This window comes from Cynocephalus volans, chromosome 14 (assembly GCF_027409185.1).
Source record: "Cynocephalus volans isolate mCynVol1 chromosome 14, mCynVol1.pri, whole genome shotgun sequence".
Lineage (NCBI taxonomy): Eukaryota > Metazoa > Chordata > Mammalia > Dermoptera > Cynocephalidae > Cynocephalus > Cynocephalus volans.
Window position 1 is genome coordinate 44,319,616 of NC_084473.1, and position 25,185 is coordinate 44,344,800.

The following is a 25,185-nucleotide window of genomic DNA, read 5'->3' on the forward strand; positions in this document are numbered from 1 at the left end:
GCAGTGGCCTCAGCAAGTATGTGAGCTGGAGCACTTGTGAGAGGTGCTGCCCAGCCTGGGAAGGTGGGGGAGGATGCTTGGAGTTAGCACACCAGGGCCAGGGGTGAGGGTAGTATTTCAGGCAGAACACTGCCTCACTTGCTGTCCCAGCTAATGGTTAGACAGATGGTATGGTGGGCCAAATAATGTACCCTAAAGATGTCCACGTCCTAATCCCCAGAACCTGTGCTATGTTATTTTACATGGTAAAGGGACTTTGTAAACATTATTAAATTGAAGATTGAGATGGGGAGATTATCTTGGACTAACTGGGTGAGCCCGATGTAATTACAAGGTGCTAATACAAGGCCGGTGGGAGGATCAGAGTCAGTAACAGGAGACATGAGGATGGAAGCAGCGTTTGCAGTGATGCGAGGAAGGGTCCGTGAACAAAGGAGTGCGGGTGGTCTCTAGAAACTGAAAAAGACCAGGAAACCTTCTACCCACAGAGCTTCTAGAGGAACTCCTTGACTTTAGCCCAAGGAAACTGATTTTGGACTTCTGACTTCCAGAACTGTAAGATAAGAAATGTGTGTTGTTTTAAGCAACAAAGGCTGTGTGATCTGTTACAGCTGCCACAGGAAACTAACCTAGACAGTCTGGTTAAAGAGCTTCCCCTGGCACAAGGGTGGGCACACGAGAGAGCACCAACAACTTCCCCTCTTCTGAAGGCCTCCATTACCACGCAGGACCTCTGAGTTCTGGGACTTCAGAAAGGGGACAAGGGGGCCATGGCAGCCGTCATCAAGCCCCACAATCCAGGTAACCCACACGGCTCCCTGCACCCTGCCTCCTGGGTTCAGGCCCCTGCTTATCTTTCTACCCAGAACAACAGCCACCTGGCAATGCTCCAGGTGCTAACTTCTCCCAGAAAACTTCAGCCATATGCCTTTCTCTTCCCTTAGGACTCAGCCAAGAGCTAAAATGAGTCAATCTCATCTTTGTAACTGAAGGGTAGCTTCCTAAGGAAGGGACCCTGTCTTCTTAAACCATTAGAATTGTGGGGGACTACCTGCATCCCAGAGCAGAGTTACTGGTAACTGGTACCTCACACTATCTCAGTGGTAGTTCTCATTGGAATCAGGGGGTAGAGGGCAGTTTAAAAATGCTAGGCCTGAATCCTAACCCAGAGTCTAATGTGTTCTGACTGAGAGCTGCTGGGCACTGAGATTTTTAAAGACTCCCCAGGGGATTCTAATATGCAAGTTGAATGGCTTAAATTGATTCCAAGCTAAAGCAATCCTAAAAAAGAACAAAGCTGGAGGACTCACACTTCCTGATTTCAAAACTTACTACAAAGCTATAGTAATCAAAGCAGTGTGGTAGTGGCATACAGACAGACATATAGACCAATAGCATAGAACAGAGAGCCAGGAAAGAAGTCCTTGCATCTCATACCGTCAACTGATTTTTGATGAAAGTGCCAAGACCATTCAATGGACCTTTTTAGGAAATGGTGCTGGGAAAACTGGATATTCACATGCACACAAATGAAGTTGGACCCTTACTCAACACTGTATACAGAATCAACTCAAAATGGATCAAAAGACCTAACTGTAAGACCTAAAACAATAAAACTGTTAGAAGAAAATATAGGGCAAGAGCCTCACAACATTAGATTTGGCAAGGATTTCTCAGGTATGACAATGAGGCACAAGCAACAAAAGAAAAAATAGACAAACTGGACTTCATGAAAATTAAAAAATTTTGTGCAGTAAAAGACATTATCAACAGAGTAAAAAGGCAACCCACAGAATGGGAGAAAATATTTGCAAACCATTCATCTGATAAGGAATTAATATGCAAAATATATAAAGAACACCTAAAACTCAACAACAGCAACAAAACCCAATTCAAAAGTGGACAGAGGACTCGAATAGACATTTTTCCAAAGAAGACATATAGATGCAGAAAGCACATGAAAAGATGCTCAATATCACTAATCATTAGGGAAATGCACATCAAAACTACAAGATACCACCCACACCCATTAGGATGGTTACTATCAAAAAACCAGAAAATAGCAAGTGTTGGCAAGGATGTGGAGAAATTGGAACCCTAGCGCACTGCTGGTGGGAATGTAAAATGGTGCAGCTGCTGCAGAAAACAGTATAGCAGTGCCTCAAAAAATTAAAAATAGAATTGCCATATAATCTAGCAATCCCACTCCTGGGTATATACCCAAGAGAGCTAAAAGCAGGGTCTTGAAGAGATATTTGTTCACCCATGTTCATAGTAGCATTATTTGCCAAATTTTTTTTTTTTTTTTTGGTGGCTGGCTAGTACAGGGATCTGAACCCATGACCTTAGTGCTTTAAGGCTGTGCTCTAACCATCTGGGCTAATCTTCCAGCCCTATCTGTGATAGCTAAAACATGGGAGCAACCCAACTGTTCATTGACATGAATAGATAAGACAAATGGGGTACATACTCATACATACAATGGAATATTATTCCACCTTATAAAGGAAGGAAATTCTGACATATGTTATGACATGAATGAACCTTGAGGACATTATCCTAAGTGAAATAAGTCAGTCACAAAAAGACAAATACTGTATAATTCTACTTATATGAGGTACATAGAGTAGTCAAAATCATGGAGATGGAAGGTAGAATGGTGGTTGCCAGGTGCTAGGAGGAGGGAGGAATGCAGAGTTCTTGTTTAATGGGTACAAAAGAGTTTTAGTTTGACAAGATGAGAAGAGTGCTGACCGGTTAGCTCAGTTGGCTAGAGCTTGGTGCTAACATCAAGGTCAAGGGTTCAGATCCCTGTAATAGCCAGTTGCCAAAAAGAGAAAGATGGAAAGAGTTCTGGTTCTGGTTGGACAACATTATGAATGTATTTAATAACACTGAACTATATACTTAAAAATGATTAAGATGGCAAAAAAAATTGGTGGGGGGGGGGTAGCTGGCCAGTATGAGGATCTGAACCCTTAACCTCAGTGTTATCAGCACCACACTCTCCCTAGTGAGCTTACTGGCAAGCCAAGATGGTAAATTTTATGTTATTTTACTATAATTAAAAAAAAGAAAAGAAAAGGAAAAGAACCACTGATTCTGAACTTATAGATTTTGAACCATGTTAGTAGGGCTTCAAAGTAATACTAGGTGTGTGGACCTGAGATCAAGCAGTCCCTTGCTGTAGTAGGTGGCATCAAGCACGTTGAGAGATGCTGCTGGAGACCGGCCCGCGGCTCACTCGGGAGAGTGCGGTGCTGACAACACCAAGGCCACGGGTTCAGATTCCTCTATAGGGATGGCCGGCTAGCTCACTTGGGAGAGCGTGGTGCTGACAACACCAAGTCCAGGGTTAAGATCCCCTTACCAGTCATCTTTAAAGAAAAAAAAAAGAGATACTGCTGGAGACAGAGCCAGTCACCTGAGCAACCTGTGGTCCTCAGCCTCAAAGCCTGTGCCTGCCACTCAGCCTCAGGTCTCGAAGGTATCGCCTAAAGGCCCAGGAGCAGTGAGAGGGTGGGAGTGGGGAAGGAGGGAAAGAGGAGGAAAGGAAGGAGGACAAGCTGTCCCCTCAGTGCTGTGACTTTTGACATGCTCTGACTTAATGGAGAGAGAATTTCACATGGAAACAGCACAAGATATTTGCAGCCAAGATAAGACATTCCCTTTGGTTGGAGCCAAATTCAGAGGGCAGTTGGTGGGGGGGTGATGGGGGTGGGGAGGAACAGAGGGATGCTCAGGGGAACTAGGGCAGGGACCTAGAAAAGCCAGTGTCACAGCTGTTAATAGGGTGGGCTATTTGAGACCCCGAAGGCAGTGAGGATGGGGGTTCGGGAGGGGGGCGTTCCAGGGGGAGCCAAGCCCCCAAAACACAGTAGTTCCTTATATCTGCATGTTCTATGGGTTTGCTAAGCCCTTTTGGACATGTCATTTGATGCACATGACAGTCCTAGCTGCTAGGTGGTAATATCCCAACCTCAGCACTCGGCCTCAACATCAACCCAGATCTGTCCAGCCTCTTCTCTTCCTGTTTTGGAAATATTTTTCCAGGTTTAGGCTCACGGTGGGAAAAAGCCATTCAGAATCCCTCTAGTTTTTCTGGGAAAGCCTCCCCAAACTATATGAAATACTCTAAGAACACTGAGATACACCGAAGAGGACAAGTCAAATGTGGCTCTTCTTACCACCTAGTTTGTGCCAGGACCTCTGCTAACACTTAGGGCAGAGTCTCTGTCATCATCCAAAGTAAGAAAGACAGGTAAGGGCAAGACTGGTAAGAAAGACAGGTCTGAGGTACAGGCACCCCCGCTCCAGAAAGGAAGCCCAGCCCACGCCAGGGGAGCCAGAGGCAAGGCTTGGTGGATGCCCGTGTGGACACAGAACAGAAGGTAGTCTAGCTGGCCCTGCCGAATGTTCTCCAGCAGTTCCACTTCCAGCTGAAGTCTCTGCAGGCCCCCAGGCCCCCTTCCTGCAGGCTGGTCAAGACACCTCCCCTTTATATTCTGCAAGGGTCTTCACCTTCTCCTAGGACAGTGGGGAAGTGCCCTCCCCAGTGATTACTCCCCCACAACGCACGCACAGTTGGGCCCTGCAGCCCCGGCCCAAGCTGGCCAACTGGATTCTCCCTCCTAGAATCTGTCACTGGAACCAAGGAGGTGCTAGTTACATTCTTTTAGAATGTTGACTTAGGAAATGACATGAGGAGAGGCTGAGGTAGCCACATTTGATTTTATACCCATAAAGAGGCAGTGAAAATCAGCCTCCAGCTGGAGAAGCAGAGAGGAGACCGTGGAGCCTGGGGTTGCGGGGGTCCTGCCAGCCCCTAGCTCGCACTGTGACTGATGAGATACCCCTAAATACTTACCACACAATCCCCCCTTCCCCTTGCTAGTTTGAGGGGTTCCCTTGACTAAGACACACATGACCCTCTCCCACCTCTCTCTCCTCCGAGGGCCACTTCCCTGAGTACCAGGTGCCACCTGAGACACTGCTTCCTAGAGAAAACCCCCTCCCTCCATCAGAACCACAGCCCTCACCTTCTGATCATGCAGGGAGCGTCAACCCCTTGGAGAATCAATCTTGAAACCATCTGCCCAGCAGCCGTCCTCTGATCAAAGGCGGACCAGAGACACCACGGAGACACGGTCTGATCTGGTGCTTTCTGCTCTGGAGGGATGCAGCCCGGGAGCTTCCTCCACAAACATGACACGTGAACACATTCCCCCAGGTGACAGCCTTCCCCCCTGCCCCATTTTAATAAGGGCTCTTAAATCTAGAGAAGAGAGGTTTTTTTTCCTCCTTTTAAAACAAAACATAAGCCTTTTGATTTGTTTTTTGTTAGTTTTATTATTATTATTATTATGTTTTAAAAAATGGATTCCTTCCAATTAGTTTTCAGCGGCTCTGCGAGCTGCCAAGCCGCCAGGCAGAGGATTTGCCCAGCCAGAGCCCCTGCAGCAGAAGGGCTGTGACGGGCCTCGGCCCCCACGCCCTCACTTGCCCTGCCAGCCACTCTCATGGCATTGCACCAGGCTTCCCCTGGCCCCTCCAGCAGGTGTTCGTTGCTGCCTTGGGCCTTTGCCCACCTAGAGTCCCTTGCCCTGACCCTCTTCCCTCTCCTCTCTGTGGATCTTGGCCTCCTGGTCCCTTGGGTGCCGGCCATGCTGCCCTCCTGCATGTGGCCGACCTCCACCTCAGGCTCAGGCTCGCATCCGTCTCCCCCCTCAGAACACTTTCATTGTCACCATCGCTCCTCTGTGCACCCTGCGCAATGATCTGGCGACTTCCTGTGACCACAGCCTGTCTTCCCATTGGAACTGTCATGGGCGTGAGGGCAGCCCCCGAGCTTCAAACCCAGGGAGTTTCTTGGCACACTGTTGACAGCCTTTGCCAAGCTGGGGCTACCCCAACTCCCTTTGTGGCCTCATCTCCCCCTATGACCTTCCTCAGACTCACCCACAGCCTCAATCACCTATATTTCAAGTCCCGACAACCCAGCTCCAGCACAACAGATACTCAAAATACTTTTGTAAACTTGAAACCACAAATACTCACTGGATTGAATCAATATTGTTTTTTTTTTCAGGGAATTGAGAGAAGGAAAGAACCCCATTTTGGGATCCAAGCTCAGCCTGGCTTTGGTTTAATGCCAACCACCCAAGGAAGTCTCTGTGAGGACCATGAAGTCTCACAACCCTAGAGCAGTTGAGATCCAGCTAGAGAGACTGAGGCCAGTCAGAGCACAGCCCAGACATATCAGGGTCCTCGGAGATGCTGCAGGAGCAGCCCAGGAGCACTGTCTCTTGGGACAGCTCTTTGGCAATAAGCAGAGTGCACATATACTTTATTGCTCAAACCAGGGCACTTTTGAGAGTGAATTGGTAATTATGCTGCGACTATTCCAGATAAGCAGGCAGGATGGTCACCCTGGGCAATTATGTTCTGAGGTCAAATCTTCCTAAGGAGTAGACTGAACAGAGTTTTCTAAACATAAGAAATTGCTGAAAATCAAAGCAACTTGACGCTATGATTGTTTTATTTTAAAAGCCAATTGTGTTGTTGAAGAAAAGGCTGTGTTCTCGGCCCATTTTGGCTACAGTTGGGGACTGCTTAGGGAATTGTACAGAAGGTGTATATGCTCCTGGGCCCGGGGTTTTCTGAAAACAGAACAGAAAACAGGGACTGATGAGATGATGACACCAAACCCTCAGGCTCCTGTGCCTGGCTGCTGGCTTAGATGTGGCTGACGAATCCCCCATGGACAGAAACAAGGACCACCCCAGACTGGACTGAGGCCCGCAGGACCCTTGAATTGGAGAGTGTCCTGGAAGCTCAGGCTGCCCCTGGCAGGTGCTCACCACCGGGCTGGAGAGGTGCTGAGAGGACAGGACAAGTCAGTGACCACCTAGACCTGCTGGGAGAGGCAGGGTCACCTCAAGGGATGCTTTCTCCCAAAGGGCACTCACCCAGTCAGTTTCTGTCCCATGGAATGCCGTCTGATCCCTCCCAGTGGTTGGAGAGATTGGAGTCCGAGCCTGGGGGGTCTAACTCAAAAGCCCAAACTGCCCTCTCAAACCCGGGTGTGTTTCAATTGCTGACCCAGTGTAATCAAGTAAGGTGTGTCTCAACCAGGGTCTGTGGACCCCAGGATCAGAAGTATTCTCAAGGGACCTACACATTCTAATTTTTAAAAGTCATGTTATCATTTAGATGAAATTCTTGAAAAATTATTTTACTGATTATTTAAACAAAGCGATAACACCAAGGTCGAGCGTTCAGATCTCCCTACTGGCCAGCTGCCAAAAAAAAAAAAAAAAAGAGCCTCTCTTCTGTAGTGATAAAATGCAAACGAATGCCATTTTCATAGACTAAGATTTTCAATTTCTTAGGTCCGTGTTTCCCATGCTGGGGGTGCCTGCACATATTCTGAAACCCAAAGGAATTTTTATCTTGGGTCTGTTGGAGAGGCACCAGTGTGGTGGTGAAGGGCTACAAGGGTTTCAGAGTCCAGCAGGACTGGGTTCCAGTCCTAGCCCCATCACCAGTGGCTCAGTGTGACCCTGGGCCATGGGCTTCCCTGATGGGGCAGAGGACCTTCCTCGTGGGAGGTAATGATGCTCACTGGAGTCCCTGCAGGACAGACAGCACTTTGCTAGGCCAGCAGCAAGCACTCTGCACCGTGGCTACCACCACTATTATTACTCACTGTTACCCCTACTTGTCATTTCCATCCTTGCAGTTTGTTATCTCTTCAGGAGACAGTGAGAGTGGAAATAGGATTATCCTGAGAGTGGAACAGAGTAGTCAACCCAGAGTGGATGAGATCAGCTGCCTGCAGAAGCTGCTTGCTTTAAATGACAGGATGTTTCCCTTGCCAAAAGCAGAGGAGCTGCCTGGAAATCTAATCAAGTCCTGGCCAAATGTCAAAGGAAGCTGAAGCCTCTATTAGTGCTATTGATGTGGGTGGAACATACATGTGGAATCCTGGAAGGCCAGACCGCAGAACAGGAGGTCCAGGGGGCCTGTGCCCACAAGGCCAGCCCTCAGGAGGCTGCCAGTTGTGGCTTAGCCACCTTGAGAACATCTAGCTCAGTGCCCCAGCCCTGTGACCTTCTGGTGTCCTTGGCTTCCATGAAAATTTCCAATAAGGGAGAGACTCCACAGAGCAGCAGACCCAGACACCAGGTCCTCTTGGTGGATGCTTATAAATTAACACTACACCTTCTGACTTCTTGCTTGGATTCCCGGGAGTTTGGTTAGCACGATGCAGTCTTCCTGAGGATGCTCAGCCCTGCGGGGTCTGACAAACATGTTTTTGGATGATGCGGATGCCGCTAAGGTATGAGACACCCAGCCTCCTGCTGTCAGTCCGTCTGCAATTTTACTGGCAGGACCTCCCCAGTATTCCTCCAGATAAAGACCATGTTACTCCAACACCGCAGCCCAGCAGCTCTGGAGCAGGGATTCTGAAGGCCAGGGCATGGGCACCACAGATGGGGCTTGGGGAAGTGATTCACAGCCCAGACAGAGGCAGTCCTAGTCCCTCCTACCCACTGCCCCAACTTCTCCTCCCATCCCCTGGACTCCCCTGGGTGGGCCCATTTTCTTACAGGAAGAATTTGTATTTCTGTCTCCCCAGCAATCTCAAATGAGTCTACATACCAGCAAGTCTTGGGGACTTTCAGCCTGGGGTGCGGGCTAGGAGTAACAAGGCCATGGGAATTGAAACTCTTTTAACATTACAAAATGCCGCTCTTGGTAAGCTCTACCTTACGCTTTTGGAATCTTTCTCGATCTTCTCCAGGCCTTTGAGGCTCTCTGCACACTCCCAGAATTCGCTTTCTTTGTATCTCCATGGACTTGAGCCCCTTCCCTGTCTGTCCTGAGCCCTCGGGGGCAGGGTGACTGCTCATGCCTTAGGGTTCCATTTGGTTTTATAATAATGTTTCTGCTTCAACATTTTGCTTCCCCAGGCTCCCGAAGCCGCGCACACGGAGGGCGGCCGTGCGGGACACATGTGCTGTGTGCCTCCATTCATTCCAGGTGTCCCCCCTCAAGCATCCAGATCATAACGCTCATGGCCGATTATTGTGCTGGCGGCTTCCAACTGAACCCATAACTCAGCCTCGGTCTTCAGCCTAGGGTCACTGTGAGTCTGAAGCTGGCAGAGGGCCTCCAGGTGTTTTGAGCCCTACCCTCCCTCCTTGACAGGCAACTGTGTACACCAGAACCATATGGAACTGTAACCCCCTTCCCACCCCCACCCTGCCCACCACACACATGGAGTCATCAACCCACAACCATAACCACACCTACGGGGTGTCTGTCTTTTAGAAACTTACTGAACAGCTGGGCAGGAATCGAGGTACTCTGGACTGAAAACAAGAAGTAATAGAACTTGCTGAAGGTATTTTCAAGTCATAATGACCTGGTCCCGGGCCTTCATGCTATAGAACATTTTTTTTTAAAAAGGAAAAAGAGAGGGAGTTGTAGGAGGAGAGGTAAAAAAAAAAAAAAGGAAAAAGAGTGTTTCATTATTACTAATGTTTGATACAGTTTCATGTTTTATTTGCCTTCCACACATAAACAATATGAATCTGTGTGATACAGGAAAATCCCCGGGCTCGAGAGATCTTATTAAGAGGTGATCTGGGAAGATGGGGAATGGGATACCACCTGTCTCACCTGCCCACCTGCCTCAGGCATGACTGTGAGGACTGGAGGAGATCAAGTGACCTGTAAAAGTCTCCCCTTGTCCCTGCCCAAGGATAATTCTCACATTAAAAAAAAAAATCATGTTCCTATTGTGAGGAAATTCTTGAAAAAATTATTTTTCCAGTTACAATTATTTTGTCCCCAACACCCATGGGCTCCCTCCCCACGCTCAGGCCCCCTCGTTACATGGGCTTGCTTCACGCCGTACCTGTCCCTCTGACTGTTAACAGTCACGTGCTGCTCTGACCTGTTAGCTTTATGAAACACACTTACTCTTTCACATAAAGGAAATATGTTATCTTGGTCCAAAAAAAGTATTCACAGCATCACTGATATAAGCACAATGCTATGAGATTAACACAAATGAACACAATTAAAAAAGACAAACACTCCAATAGAAAAATTAGCAAAAGGCAATTCACAAAGAGGAAATACAAATGTTCAACAAGAAAACTGGGTGGGGTGGGGGAGCTTTAACTTCATCAATAACCAAATTAATTCTAACTAAAACAACAAGATTCTTTTTTTTGGGGGGGGGGTTGTCTAGAAAATTAACAAAGGTTAAGAAAGCACGAAAAGAGGGCTGGCCGGCTGCTCGCTCCGTTAGAGTGCGGTGCTGATAAAACCAAGGTCCAGAGTTCGATCCCTGTTCTGGCCAGCTTCCAAAAAAAAAATAATAATAATGAAAAGAGAGAGAGAGGAAGGAAGGAAGGAGGAGGAAAGGGAAGGAGAGGAGCCAAAGCTTTAACCACCAGCACAAGCACTCCTATATGGTGCTGGGGGGGCATGAATTGGATCAGCCTTTCTGGGGTGCAATTGGGAAGATAGGAAACGGCTTGCAAACATATATGCCTATCCAGACAGAGAAAGAAGAAAGAAGAAAGGAGACTGGTTACTGGTTGATGCAGGAGTTCAGGAGGCAAATGATGAATCCTGAGCCTAGATGTGGCAGGGAAGTGCAACAGCCCAAAAACACCAGCTGGGTGATGCCGACATGATGTTAGCCTTTTTCTTGTTTTCTAGTAATTCACTTTTTTTCCTCTCCCATTTTTCAAATAGCCAGTGCTCATTGCCTCAGAGGTGGACATGGCAAAAAACAGAAATGAGTCTTTCTGGCATGATGCTTTGGATCTGTTTCTAAATAATGCAGGACTTGAGGGAAGTGGGTAGAAGTATAGATGAAAAAAAATTGGCCAGGAGTTGATCATTGTTGAATGAGTATGTGAGGGTTCAATGTCGTATTCTAAGTTGTTTATATTTTTTAAGTTTTTAAAGTACAAAGTTTAAAAGAACATATGTTTATTATTTTCACCCAGCCATCCCATTTGTGGGCATTCATCCTAAGAAACAATTGAGAATGTGTATAAATATTTAGCCACAAAAACATTCACTGTAACATTGTTTCCAAAAGTGAAATATTGGAAATAAACTAAATGACCAACGATGTGTGCCTAGTTAAATAAACTGTGATTCTTCCATCCAGCCGTCCAGTGTTGATGAACTTTTATAGACATAAAAGCTATTCCAAAATAGCATTGTAAAAAATGCAAGCTTAAAAGATGTTCATAAAGAAGCTTGGAACAGAATTATTCCAGGGTGTTCACTGACAGTAGTTTTCTCCAGGTGGTGGCATGTTGAGTAAAAAGGGGAAAAAAATTTTTATTTTGCTTATCTTCATTTTCTAATTATTCTACAATGAACATGAAGTGCTCTTAAAATATGAAAAAAAGACATACTTAATGTATAGATAAATAAATATGGAAATTGGGTAAAGGAAAAAAAGGGAATAGAAAAAAGGATAAAGCCTGCAGTAAGGTTAGAACAGAGACATGCATCCTGTAAGATGCTTATGATAGGTAAGGTTGGCCACAAATGAGCCACCAGATGTGGCACAATGAGGACCCAGACTGCAGACCCTCGATGGGGTTTACAAGCAAGGCTTTCCCGTGTTCGCTCTGGCAGGTGGCACAGCAATGTAATTAGGGCTGCCGTTCCCAGTTACTCCACCATGAATGGGATCTGTTATTAATAGCCAAGCACATGTCTGATAATCCGGGGATGGATGTGCCTCATTGTTTTACAACTCACAGCAGAGAACAGTAATGTTTTCAAACCAATGCAAAAGTGTGACAGACGTTGCTATCAGGATGAAGCTCCCTGGTGTGAACTCTGTACTCACAGTGGAGAAACTGAGCCACCATAAACACGAAGGAGTAAAAAAACCACAGGAATCCAGACAGGAACAGTTTGTGCAACCTCCTCTTACTTTGGCCATAACGGTGCAGTGCTCTCAAGCCAGATGCATAACTGGAGAAAAAATGATGCTGGGTGTGCTACCATTGATTCCACACCCATGACAGCCATCTGCAAAATGGCTAAGAAACACTGCAGCCCTGCACTCTTTCCAGCCTAATGTGGCTTTTCTTTCTAAGCTTCTAAGCCACGAGCTCCTTGGGAATGCAGGTGTCGAGCCTGGTGAAGCTCTGATGTGTTCCCGTGTGATCCAGCAGCTTCCCTGTGTGGGCTCGGTTTTCTGAATCAAAGTACTAAAACATGGGGCAGAAAGAAATTACTGAATGCTATTCCACATATGGCAGGTGGAATTTTAAAGAGAGCATTAGGGAGGTGGATACAAGCACAAGTTCATATTCCAAAAGCCACAGGAATGCTGTGGCAAAGCCGTGACTGTTCAAAGTGAGACTGATCACTCGAAGGTCCTGCAATGGCCGGGGAGCAACTCCAGCAGAGTGCCTGCTGCCACCCCATTTGAGGACAGTCTGTGTGGGCAGATGGCTTTGAATGTGCCATTTCTAGACCCAGTTCAATGGGAGGGTCTTTAAAACAAGAAGGACATCTGAATTGTGTCCTACTCTTCCTTGAAGGTGAGCATACTGGGGATCATTGAGCAGGGTTCAGAGCTTTGGTCTCACATTATGTCTGACGTGTGCAGGGAGGGAGGCCTGGCATTCACCAGCAGCACTAGCATCTCTTACACAAATCAAATGGGCAGTTTCCTAAACCTTGACTTTGTAACTTTTCAGACCACTGACATTCAGCACCAGGGGAGAACAGAACAGTCACCTTCCTAGAGTCCCAGGCTTGGTGCCAAAAGAAACTGCAGGAAATCTTTTACAGTATCCATCCCTCAGCTTTGGGCCATGATTACATTTCAGCCCTCCTGATGAGATGATAATATCATTCCCCTCCCTTTGAAAAAGTCCTATTTAATTGGTTTCTACTTGAGGGCAACTTTACCCAACAGGGGTTGGAGGGATTATACAGATGAATAAAATTCTATCTTTGACCTCAGAGGAGTTTAGCGTCCAGCAAGGCACACAGGCAGAAACAAACAAAAATACCACAAAAGAATAAATAAAGGTGTGAGGAGCTGGGACGGTGCTGAGGGCTGAGCTAGGTGCCCTGCTTCAGGATTCCAAACCAGGCCCTGGTGTAGCTGGGCTGTCTTGCTAAGTGGGATCTCAGGGAGTTTCAGGGTGTATCAAGGGCAGGAGCCTTCATCTCACTGTAACACATAAACTGCGTGGGTCCCACTGACTTTTCTGGAGTGCTCCTGGGTCTTTGTCATACAATGAAGAAGACTGATTTATTTGGTTCCAACTTCTATTTAATGCTCTGTAACATTATAGGCCTTTGGTGCATCTCCCACTGTATACACGTCTTCTCCAGGGTTGAGAGGATGGGACTGGTTCATCTATATGACACTGCTCTGGAATGAAGCATGTATCACTCTGGGGCAGCCCAGAGCAGCAAAACGCCAGGTGCCTCTGAAAGACTGCGTGAGAGCAGACAAAACTATCTCAAGCTATTAAGTGTTGAATTGTGTCACCCCAAATTCATAAATCCTATGAATTTTGGTTGTATTGAATGCTGGATGGTGACTCCTCACCCCAATTTTTTAAGTCCTATGCCTTGGGTTGAACATCCCCCCAAAACTTAATCCCCACTGTAACTGCTGAGGGTGGGAAATCCTGTTATGGTAATTGAAAGGTGGGGCCTTGAAGAGGTGGTTGGATTGTAGGACCCTGCAGTAGTGAATGAATTAAAAATGGTGGTCAGGGGCGTGGTTCTGAGGGCTTTAAAAGAAGAGGAGAGTCTGTTTCTCTTTCTGCTCTCTCTGTTCCACCATTTCACAATGTGATACCCTGCGTCACTGAGGTCACCACCAAGACCCTCCCCAGATGTGTTCCTCGGACTTTGGACGTCTCGGCCTCAGAAAGTGTAAGCAAATAAATTTCATTTTCTTATAAATTCCCCAGTTCCATGTATTTTGTTAGAAGCAACAGAAACAGACTAAAACATCTTATGAATTTTGAATCCCCAGTAACTCAGAATGTGACCTTTTTTGGAAATAGCGTTGTTGCAGGGGTAATTAGTTAAGATGCAGTCATCAGGGTGAGCCCCAACCCAATAGGCTGCTGTCCTTTATTAAAAAGAGTAAATTTGGACACAGACACACACACACACAGGGAAAATGCCATGCACAGACAAAGACAGGATCTGTAAACCAAGAAATGCCAAAGAGTGCCAGTAAACCATCACAATCTAGGAGAGAGGCTGGAACAGATTTTCCCTCCCAGCACGCAGAAGGAACCAACACTGCTGACACCTTGATCTGGGACTTCTAGCCTCCAGAACTGAGAGACAACAAAAGTTTGGTTGTGCTGGATACAACAAATACCCAAATGATGTACTCCGTTATGGCAACCCTAGCAAACAAACACATATGTACAGCTCATTTATTCTTTCAACCAATAGACAACGTTCCAGGTAGTGGGCTGGAGCTGGGAATGCAGTGGCAGATGACTATCTCCTGATATCCGTCCTCCCATCTCTTACTATTAGAACAATTCTTAATTGGGCATGTGTCTACCCAGAATGAAGAAGACACTTCCCAGCCTCCCCGGCAGCTAATTTCGGGCCAGTAGGATGAAGGTAGAAGAGGCGAGTGCAAGCTCCAGGCAGAGCCTTCGGGAGAGGTCATGCTGCACTTCTTCCCACCCTCCTTGAGCTGGCTGGCCCCATGCTCTCTGCCCCCTGGCACTGTGGGAATGGAAGCCATGCCCAGCAGAGCAGCTCACAGGAGGATCTGATGCTGTAGCTGCCACACCAGCCCTCACCTACCCACTGCAGGGACTTTATACAAGACAGAAGCAAATTCCTATCTTGTTTATAATATTGTTATTCAGGGTCTCTGTTACTGGCAGGAGAACTTAGTCGTAACCAACAAGATAAGCACGCATTTCCTACTCTATGGGGCTTATGTTTTAGCAGGGAATATATACTTCACAAAAATATAATCACAAGTATGTGGAGAATCACACGAAGGGAGGCATGCATGCATGACAGTACACTGACCTCATCCCAGGGGCCTGAAAAGCTTAAGTGCATTTGTGTTGAGACCGAAAGAACCATGAGGGGTTTGCAGGGCATAAAGGCTGGAGGAAGGGTTTGTGTAGGAAGGAGTGACAGGAAAGTTTAAGGCAGGCAAAAATGAGCAGAGCCCTGAGGTCAAGCCTAGAAAGGTGGATATTATTCATTGTAACCCTATTGGGACAAATTTACTTCGTTGCAAAAATAATGTCAAAAGTGTTAACTGATTTGTGATGATTTCATTAGTAGAAAAGACCAAAGAACAGATATCTTCGTCTGTATGCAAGTTAACAGTAGGAATTCTCTTCCATTCAACTTTCTGAACCATGAATGTCCCAGGGGGTTAGGAACTGCTGCTAGGTTCAATGTGTCAAATCCTGTCAAGGGTTAAAGTCAAATCCACAAATTTCTCCAAAACCTGCTGTGTACAAGGTATTTATGCCAGGGGTTCTGGCAGATGTTAAAAACATTTAGTATCAGATCATCGACTTCCGGGTGCCTGCAATCTAGTTGTGAAGACAAGGACAAATTTGGTAAAAGTAACAATACAAGAATTAAAGAACAATAAAACAAAGCAAACTGTTGCAGAACAGAATTAACTAAGAACAGAATTAACTAACAGAATTAACTAAGCTCATTCCCTTGGTTTGGGTGGGGCGGAGCTTCTCCCACCTACCGCATGTAGATGGTCAGGTGACCCAATCTGACAAAAGAACTCTCTATTCCTGGTCATGGTGACTTGGTGACTGGTCCAGGGGCAGGCACATGACTCTGACAATCAGAAGGGGCTGCCTTTTCACACTCCCAGGGCTAAGCAGGCAGAGTGTAAGGGTGGGGCAGCTGGTGGCCAGCCATCTTGCCCAGCTCTTGGAGAGAGCATGTCCAAAGGGTGGAGAGAGAGAAAAACAGCACCCCATGTGCCAGAAATTATGTGCACCAATAAATTCCACACCACCTTATGTTTTCATTCTTTGCTTAAGCTAGTTTGAGATGGGTTTCTGTGGCCTGCAAATGAAAAAATCCAGGCGAGATATTGTTGTAAGAAAGAAGCTCAAGTCCAATTGGTTAGAGCATGATGCTGAGAACACTAAGCTGGTTTGATCCCTGTATCGGCCAGCCAGCTGACAAGAAGGAAGGAAGGGAGGGAGGAAAGAAGAAGCAAGTTCTTTACACTCACAGCCAGACAGCAATATGTGAGTCTGCTGATGTTAATGCCATTGGAAAAATGAAACAGACTTTTTTTTTAAGAAGAAAATTGCCAGGATATATATCTTTTTCTTAAAAATCCTAGTATATCTGAAGCTATTATTTGAAATATTATATTTTTCCAAAAAATGTTACCTACAGGTGAAACGCATCTTTGAGGAGACTGTGACTGGGATCTACTTTAATCATCTCAACTTTCAGATTCCATTCAAGCAGAAATCAGTGTTCTGCTTTATTCAGTCTGACTGTTTACTAATTATTTTCTGCTCCCATGGAATTTCAAACTATCAGCTTAGTTTTTAATGGAACTAGTTCCTTAAATGCAAAAACAGCTGGAATGATTCAGTATTCTTTCACAATGCTAGTTTTAGTACATTTAATGTGTATACCACAGGTCTGATATGAACTTTGCAAGCTCTTACTATTAAATGTGACTAAGACAGACAAATCATATAACAATCACTTGTATCTGTACAGACTCTTTCCTGTTTATCCAATCCTTTCCTTATACTTTATAGGCCTGTCAGTTTTTTAAAAATACAGAAACACCTCGAAATACTTCTGACATCAAATAAAAGAAACCCATGTTCGTTTGACACTGTAAGATTTTGTTCCCACTATCAGGAAAGAAGTGTATGTCTCATTTTTCACTTTACATACAATTATGAGAAATATTAACTGTAAAGAATCTGCTTAGCAAATCACTGGAGACCCCAAACATATGAATGACTGAGTCCTAATTAAGTAGTAACTGGGATTATTTTTATTTAAGTAACAAAATGTTTTCATGTTGACCATTTTGATGGCTCTGTTCCTCAAACACCACCTATTTTTTACTTTTAAAAATTATGGTTTGAAAAATTATAAAAGCAATGTAAGAGAAAGGAAGTAAACAACCACTCAGTCAAAGCACCTCAGCACAGCCACTAAAAGCATTTTCATGCATTTCCTACTTTTTTAGACACATAATTTTCTTATATTATTTTAATCATAATATACATATCAATTTGTATCCTACATTTTTCACTACACATTAGATCATAAACATCTTTGGTGCTATTGTATAATTTTCACAATAATTGTTTAAATGGCTGGAAACTTTTAAAATTACTTCCCTTCTGCTGGATATTAAATTATTGCTCTTGTTATCTTACTGTTACAAACAACCCCTCTACAGTATCTTCATGTAGATGAGTATTTCTGTATTTGTGGTTATTACTGTTGGAGTGTTTCCTCAAAGTGGAATTAGTGGGCTAAAAGATAGAAACTGTTTTTATAGCTCAATACGTACTGCCAAACTGCTTTGCTTTTCTTTTTTTTTTGGCAGGTGGCCAGTATGGGGATCCGAACCCTTGACCTTGGTGTTACCAGCACCACACTCTAACCAAGTGACAAGGTCTGTATTAATGTATACTCAGCAATAGATAAGAAAAACACTGAGTCTCTATAGTCCACATGCCAAGTAGACATTGAGGAAAAAATAGCTGGAAAAATAAAACCTTCCTCACTCTCCTGTAGCCTATGGGAGTAACACATGAAGTCATCAGTGGCAATGACACATTCAAAGAAGTTGTGCAGAACATCTTATATCCTTAATATCCGTATTTTGAAACACATTCAGGAGAGAGTAAAATCATGCAGTTTTTTGTTCCATCAAGAGACTTCTTTAGGTCATTTATAAAAATAATAAAATCAATTAAAAAGAAGGGGTGAGGGGAGGAAAAACCACAAATGACAAGTTTTCCTTTTTTCCATTCTCTTGGATGAGAAGACTAGGATTTGTTGCCATTTGTTTTTTCCTCTTTAAGATCATCCTGGCATGACTGAACTGCACCTTTTGATCTTGGGGTTTGTGGGGCTTGATTTTTATCAACATGTTAAAAGTGAATGGTTGTTGGTATAAGTTTGCAATACCATTTCTTCCGTGGTTGAAAAAAGACCCTTTTTTACTTATGGTAGAACATGTCCTCTGGGGTCTACCCCAAATTGCACACACAAATACTTCCCTCACAGTCTTTCTTGTGGATAAAAAATATGCTGATCCAGAAGCAGTTATTATTTCAACAATAACTGAAATAGCCAAGAACCATACAAACTTACATTGGTAATTTGAAGATTAAAAAACATTTTCCAACCAGACAAATTCTTTACTGATTGCTTCTCCTGAGAGCCACCTATACTTCGGGGACAAAATGTAATTCACCAACTGAATCCCTGATGCAAACAAGAAGCCTACGTTTTTTTGTTTTTTTAAACAAATGAGAATGGTTTCTTCACACTTCAAAGCCTTTGGGCACATGAGATCCTAAAGGCTTTTCAAATTCAAATTTAATTAACATTTTACGTCTAAAAAATCATCTAGTAATCTGCAATATCTTCATATGGTCACTGCTCATCTTTTAATAGGCTGCTCTTTGAGATTGTATGCATAACTGATTAACAAAATTTCAAAGAGCTCATTTTCACAGATCATGGAAAGAAAGGAGAGATGGGTGCCTGTATGTATCTTTTATAATCAGCCTCGCTCTCAGAAGAAGTTAAAGAAACTCAGTGAATGTCTACAGGTTTGTACTATATCACACCAGATCTACAGATCAGATTTCTGGTGATTGTAGGTTTCACATACACCAACAATGAGGCAACCTGTGCTAAGTCAACAGGGCTCAAATGACACCATGACCTTACCATGCAACCATGCACAAAACACATTTCAGAAGAATTAGAATTAAATGTTTCTATAAAAATCAAAATTAAAAATTAGAAGAAAATTAAAATGAACATCATGTCTCTGGAGGAAATTTTTTGAGTGGTAGAAGAAATAAAAAAGGAAAAGATACATAGGTTTCATTCATTCATTCAACACATTTTTTTGAGCACTGTATGAGGTACGGGGAATTGATGAATAATACAGACACAATCCCTTCTTTCATGGGACCTAACATTCTAGAAGGTGATGACAAACTACCTAATTTGATGACATAAACATTTCACATTTTAACCTTCTGTATAAATAAAAACACAAAAGTAAAAAGCACAATCCCTGAAAAACTTCAGCAAATACAAGTGTTAATATCTTTCATTTTTCATTCTTTTTTAAATTTTAATTTAATTTAATTTTTATTTTTAATTTTATTTTTCTCAAGGGTTAATATCTTTTCACTACAGAGTTTATACAAATCAGAAAGAAAAAGAAAACTCCACCCAATAGATAAATGGGCAAAGAACGTGACCAGAAAGCATACAGGGAGGCCCACAAGTAACTGGTTAACAAATAATTAGAATGCATAGCCTCAGATCGATCGAATATATTAAATTAAAGTAACTAGACACCTTTTTAAACTATCAAATTAACAAAATGTTTTAAAATAACAATAAACAAGCTTCATAAAGATTTGCTGAAATGGCACTCTCTTGATTGCTGGTAGAGATGTTAATTAGCGTAATACATATTGCCAAACCTCTTTAAAAAGTCCAAGAACCTATATATAATTTCTATCTAGTAAATTCCATTTGTGACGATCCATAAAAAATGATTCTCAAATTTACAAAAGACTTTATATATTAAGTCTTATCTCAGCATTAGTTTTTTCAATCTGAGTAATCAGGACCAATGTTCTCTCATGACAAAGTTGTCTATGTAAGCAGAAGTTGTCAAAACACAAAAGAGTTCTCCAATGAACTGAACACTTATAAAATTATGTCCTTTTCCAACATCTGTCCCTGTTTAACACTGCCATCCACCACTGCAGGCAGGTGGGTATCTTCACAAGCCAGTCTCTCTCCTTCACTATTAAATGATCGTCCAACGATCATTGCAAATAAAATTCAAATCCACTTCAAAGTGAAAATGCAAATTTTACCTAAAAATACAGGATTTCATGAAGTTGATGAAAGTGATGAAGTACCACCTAAATCATGGGAAAAGCCTTTGATTGACCAAGGAGGATCCAGCAAAGTTAGATCAGTTAACAATAGAGAAGAAAAGACGGACATGGATAGTTACTCTACTGGCATTTCAGAAGAGAATGATTTACATGATAAATGTAAATGTGTCAATTAAAAAAATAAAAGTAAATTTAAAAAATTTTAAAACAAAAGAATGATTTATACTATCAAAGGATTAAGAGATGTTCTTGGGAAAACTGGTGAAGCGTCAAATATTTTTTCTAAAATTTGTCTTCTGTTATTTCATTAGCATGTCAAACATGAAGTGAAGGATGTCACTATACTGTCATAAAATACTGCCAGAAAAAAATACTAAAATCGACACAATTTCTTTTTTTAATCTGAGTCAGTAGATAGTTACAATTATAAAATTTATTCATAATTTTTAGTTTAATTTTTTTAAGGTAAAATCTAAGCCAAATTTATTACTTTGAAATTTTGATTCCATTTAAAGTGGATTAACCTTAATAGGTCTTTTTGTGAGTCAAATTATACTTGGATAATGAAGACTCCTGTATATAGAATAACTGAAAACAAGATTAACCATCAGCAGGGGAATGACTGGATAAATTATGATGCAATAACTTGACTATTTACCCAGTAAAAATAAAATTTAAAAGGATTTCTAGTAACATGAAAGAGAAAGATATGCTAAGTAAAAAAAGGATATAAAATTGTAGTGTACCATGACTGCAGCTATGTTTTTAAAATTGCAGATAGGGCTGGCCAGTCAGCTCAGTTGGTTAGAGCACAGCCTTGTAACACCAAGGTCACCAGTGCAGATCCCTGAACCAGCCAGCCCACCAAAAAAAAAAAAAAAAAAAAAAAAATTGCAGATAAAAAAGGGAGAAAATTAACTTACTACTATTGGTTGCAAAATTTTTAAAAATATAATTTTCTATATTTGCCAAATTTCTTACATTTTTATTCATTTATTTTTACTCTAACTTTTAAATTTTTCATATATTTTTACTTAACATTTAAGACATTTTATTAAACTAATAGAGAAATACAGTTTTAAAAAACAATTGGTAACCAAAGCCTTATAATGAAAAACAGAAGTCTCTGGCCCCACCCCTCTCCAATTTCATTCCCTAAGACAACTTTTTTTTTTTTTTGAGAGCATATAATATGCAGCACAGGAAGGTGAACACAGCGTTTCACTGAAATAACACTGTACTGCTTCATTCATGCAACTAGCACTCTTAGAAACATTTTTACACATGTCTCTTTGGAAATCTAAAACAATTATTTTTAACTCAGCTGTTCTTCTTATTACTATATATTATTTTCTTATTGTTATTTCCTAATTTATATTTTAGAAATTATCTATTGACTGCTTCCTGGAATAAATGAGAATATCGCTCTCTTGCTCTACCCAACACTCAAAATAGTATTTTAAATCACTTACCAAACTAAATCACTAACTAAATAAATATTAGTAACTTGCAGAGCCAAGTTACATAATATGATTTATTTTCTTGGACAACATTTTGTTTTACCTGGAGTTAATTAGTATCTTGTTTTTTCACTTGCACACTTTTGCTATACATATTTCCTTAATTTTTTCCCATCATATCAGCTGTTCTTGAACCTTTTTTTCTTAGAGATATTCCTTCTGGAGTTCCCTATTTTCTTTCTCCATACAGATTGGTCTCTCAGTCTGCTGCACAGTGGTCAACCTGGCACATCTCTACTACTCTTCCACATTGTATCTACTTTCTCCTGGATCCCATGCCTTTCTTTCTGGATTTATTCCTTTGTTTGGCTGTATTTTATTAGCAGTAGTATCTTTAAAAAGGTATTTGGAAGGTAATTTTTATAAGTTTTTGCATGTTTGAAAATGTATTTTGTTTTCACAACTGATGGATAGTTTGGCTGAACTAAGCTCAAAATAACTAAGTTGAAAATAATTTTCCCTTTGTCATCTCTCTCTGAATACTAATTGTATTTTTTAAAAATCTTCCCTCTCTATTCCCTGAATTCTATTTCCAACCAGGTTTCCAGCCTTCTATCTCCATGTCTTGTTCATGTTAGAGGATTTTCTCACCTGCCTAGTGGAAGCTCTAGGTATTTGGCTGGGATATGTTGAGATTGGCCAACTGAATGGCTATCCAGTCTTTTTCTTGAGGTACCCTAAGTGTCAGGATGTGGTTCTCTTTCCTCTGAACTCACTGAGAATTTTCCAGAGGATAAACTCTACCAATCTTTGGCCCAAGGGGCAAATGTCCAATGGCGGCATTCCACATGAGGAGGTGAGGGGAACCTCCAGATCCAATCACTCTGTACATAGTTTCAATTAATGCCCTGGTTTTGAACCCTATGCCTCACCTTCCCTTCCCTCCAAGTCTCTAGCTTCTCTGTAGCTGTAAGAGACACATGGACACAATATTGACCTCTTGGCCTTGGCCCCAGATTAGGTCCTTGATTAAGCTCACTCACTAGCAGGACAGCTTCGAGCCCAGGCTTTGAGGTCACCATTGACTGGGTCTAAATCCTGACTCTATCTCTTAATAACTGTGTGACGGTGAACAATTAACTTCCGTTTCCTGACCTATCAAATAGAGATGATAAATAAATATGACCTCACCAAGTTGTGAGGATTAAATAAGACAGTCATACAACATATATATGTATTAAAATATCAGATTGTATCCCATATGTATGTACAATTACAATGTGTAAGTGAAAATTAAGAAAAAAAATGAGACAGTCAATGTTTGTCATTGAGCACTCTGCCTGGCTCAATGAATAGTCAAGATCATTATCAGCGTTGACCATAACAGAACAGTTGACTGAAACAGTTTGTACCGGTTCTAACAAACCTTAACAGCTCTGTGAGGATGTCAATTTCTAGGATGATTAAACTGAATGATAAAATAAATCAAATAGGTCTTTCAGATAAAAGCTGAATGGCACATAACAATGGCCTAAAGACCAGTGCGTTTAGCACAAGAAGGCGTAAGATGGTGTCCTCCTAGCAAGTGTTGTTTCCTCACCATACTCACACTGCGTGCCCCCATCTCCCACTGCCGGGGTCAAAAGACTTTGCTCTCTGCAGTTTCCAAGTTTACAGATATAAACCAAACCCACAGATCTGTTCTGGGAATATATGTTTAGGAAAGACATGAATCACAGCCCTGGACTATTTCTTTGCCTTAGAACATCTTCCATGAAAGTATTCTTTTTCACTTTTTTGAAGGACGGGGTGTTCCAAATCAGCAAATCACCTTTATTTATAAAATGGAATGCAGGAGGTGACATCAGTGAAAGTGGCAGCAAGGATCTCCAAAAATCTTCTGCATGAAAGCGATGAGAATGCTGGCAAAAATGATCAGAATCAACTACCTTGTGCTATTTCACATACCAGGCAGCTTGTCCAGCAGGATGCCTACCCAACTAAAAGAAAATTATTTTTAATTGAGTTGTTCTTTACTAATAGTAAACAAATCATTATTAACTCACAGCATTCATTTAAAGCATGTATTTCAAAGGAAATATGATATTACTCGGTGGGGGAAAAACTGGTGTTTTGACTGCTTGCTCCCAAAGCCAACTGAACACATGCATTTATCGCCTTTCCTTTACCATCAAATAAAAAGGTGTAAATTACCTTCCCCCCAACACACACACCTATATACACATACAAAAAAGAGCCAAAAGAAGAGACAACAGCCAACAAGAGATGGTGACATATTTTTGGAAGATGTGAAGCAGTTTGGAGGAATAAGTAGCTGACTTAGCAGGGTGGAGAAACAGAAGCCTAAGTGCTTGGAGAGAGCTTGCCAATGAGAAGCAGGGTGATTGGCTCCACAGAACCCAAGAGAAGCTCAGGTATTTGAGGCATTGGGCACCTGTGAGGTGGAGGTGGGTGGTGGGAGTAGATCGGAAGGCAGGAGGCCTGGCTGAATGTTTTATCCCAGGTCCTGCTGCACCTCACCCCCAGCTGTCAGGCAACTCCCCTTTCCTCATCCCTAGGGAGACAGGGGTTTAGTTTCTGGGGAGACTGTAACAGATATCCAGACTCAAGAGCCCCAGGCACTGTGAGGACAGGGCCCTTTACTGAAAACAGCAATAAAGTGAACTTCTATACAATGAATTGTGAGACCTCTGGCCCCTTCCCTCACTCAGCTCTCAGAACACTGGCAATCCCAGGCAGGAGGCTAACAAGTCATTCTGAAGCAAGTGACATGTCCTAGAGAAAAGGCCTACAGATATAGATATTTATGGGCTACCAAAGGAAAAGCCCACTGTGAAATCTGGAGATAATCCCCACCCATCTTTGTTTCCTATGGCTGCTGTAACAAATAACTGTAAATGTGGTGGTTTAAAACAATGGAAATTTATTCTAGAGGCTGAAGTCTGAAATCAGTCTCACTAGGCTAAAATCAAGGTGTCAGCAGGGCCATGCTTGCTCTGGCAGCTCCAGGGGAAGATCTGTTCCTTGCCTCTTCCAGCTGCCAGCATTTCTTGGCTTGTGGCTGCACCACTGCAATCTCTGCCCGCATATCTACATCGCCTTCTCACACGTGCGTGCATGCATGCGTGCATGTGTGTGTGTGTGTGAAGTCTCCTGCCTCCCACCTATAAGGACACTTGTGATCATATTTAGAGCCCACCCTGGCAGTCCAGGATAATTTCCCCCATCAAAATCCTTAACTTAATCAAACCTGCAAAGCTCTGCCATGTAAGGTAACATTCATGGCTTCCAGGCATTAGAACATGCACATATCTTTGGGGGCCATTATTATTTAGCCTACTATACCACCCACATACACAGAGCTTTCAATCAGCCTTTCATATTGAACATATTTAAATGTTAGTGAGATCAAAAGATTTTCCACATTTATTGGATATCTGAATTTCTTATTTTATGAATTGTCCATGCACAGCCTGTTTTACTTTTCTATTTATGTTTTTTCTATA

General features: G+C 42.7%; 1 protein-coding gene across 1 annotated transcript in view; it reads right to left on the minus strand.

The window, feature by feature from the left end:
* Positions 1–6,542: 6,542 nt before the first annotated feature.
* STPG4 (sperm-tail PG-rich repeat containing 4) overlaps positions 6,543–25,185 on the minus strand; it is a 42,284-nt gene continuing 23,641 nt past the window's right edge. The window contains exons 6-7 of the mRNA XM_063077647.1: positions 9,345–9,449; positions 6,543–6,659 (exon numbers count right to left, since the gene is read on the minus strand). Of these exons, the coding sequence (XP_062933717.1) occupies positions 6,543–6,659; positions 9,345–9,449 (222 nt within the window). The remainder of the gene's footprint in view (positions 6,660–9,344; positions 9,450–25,185) is intronic.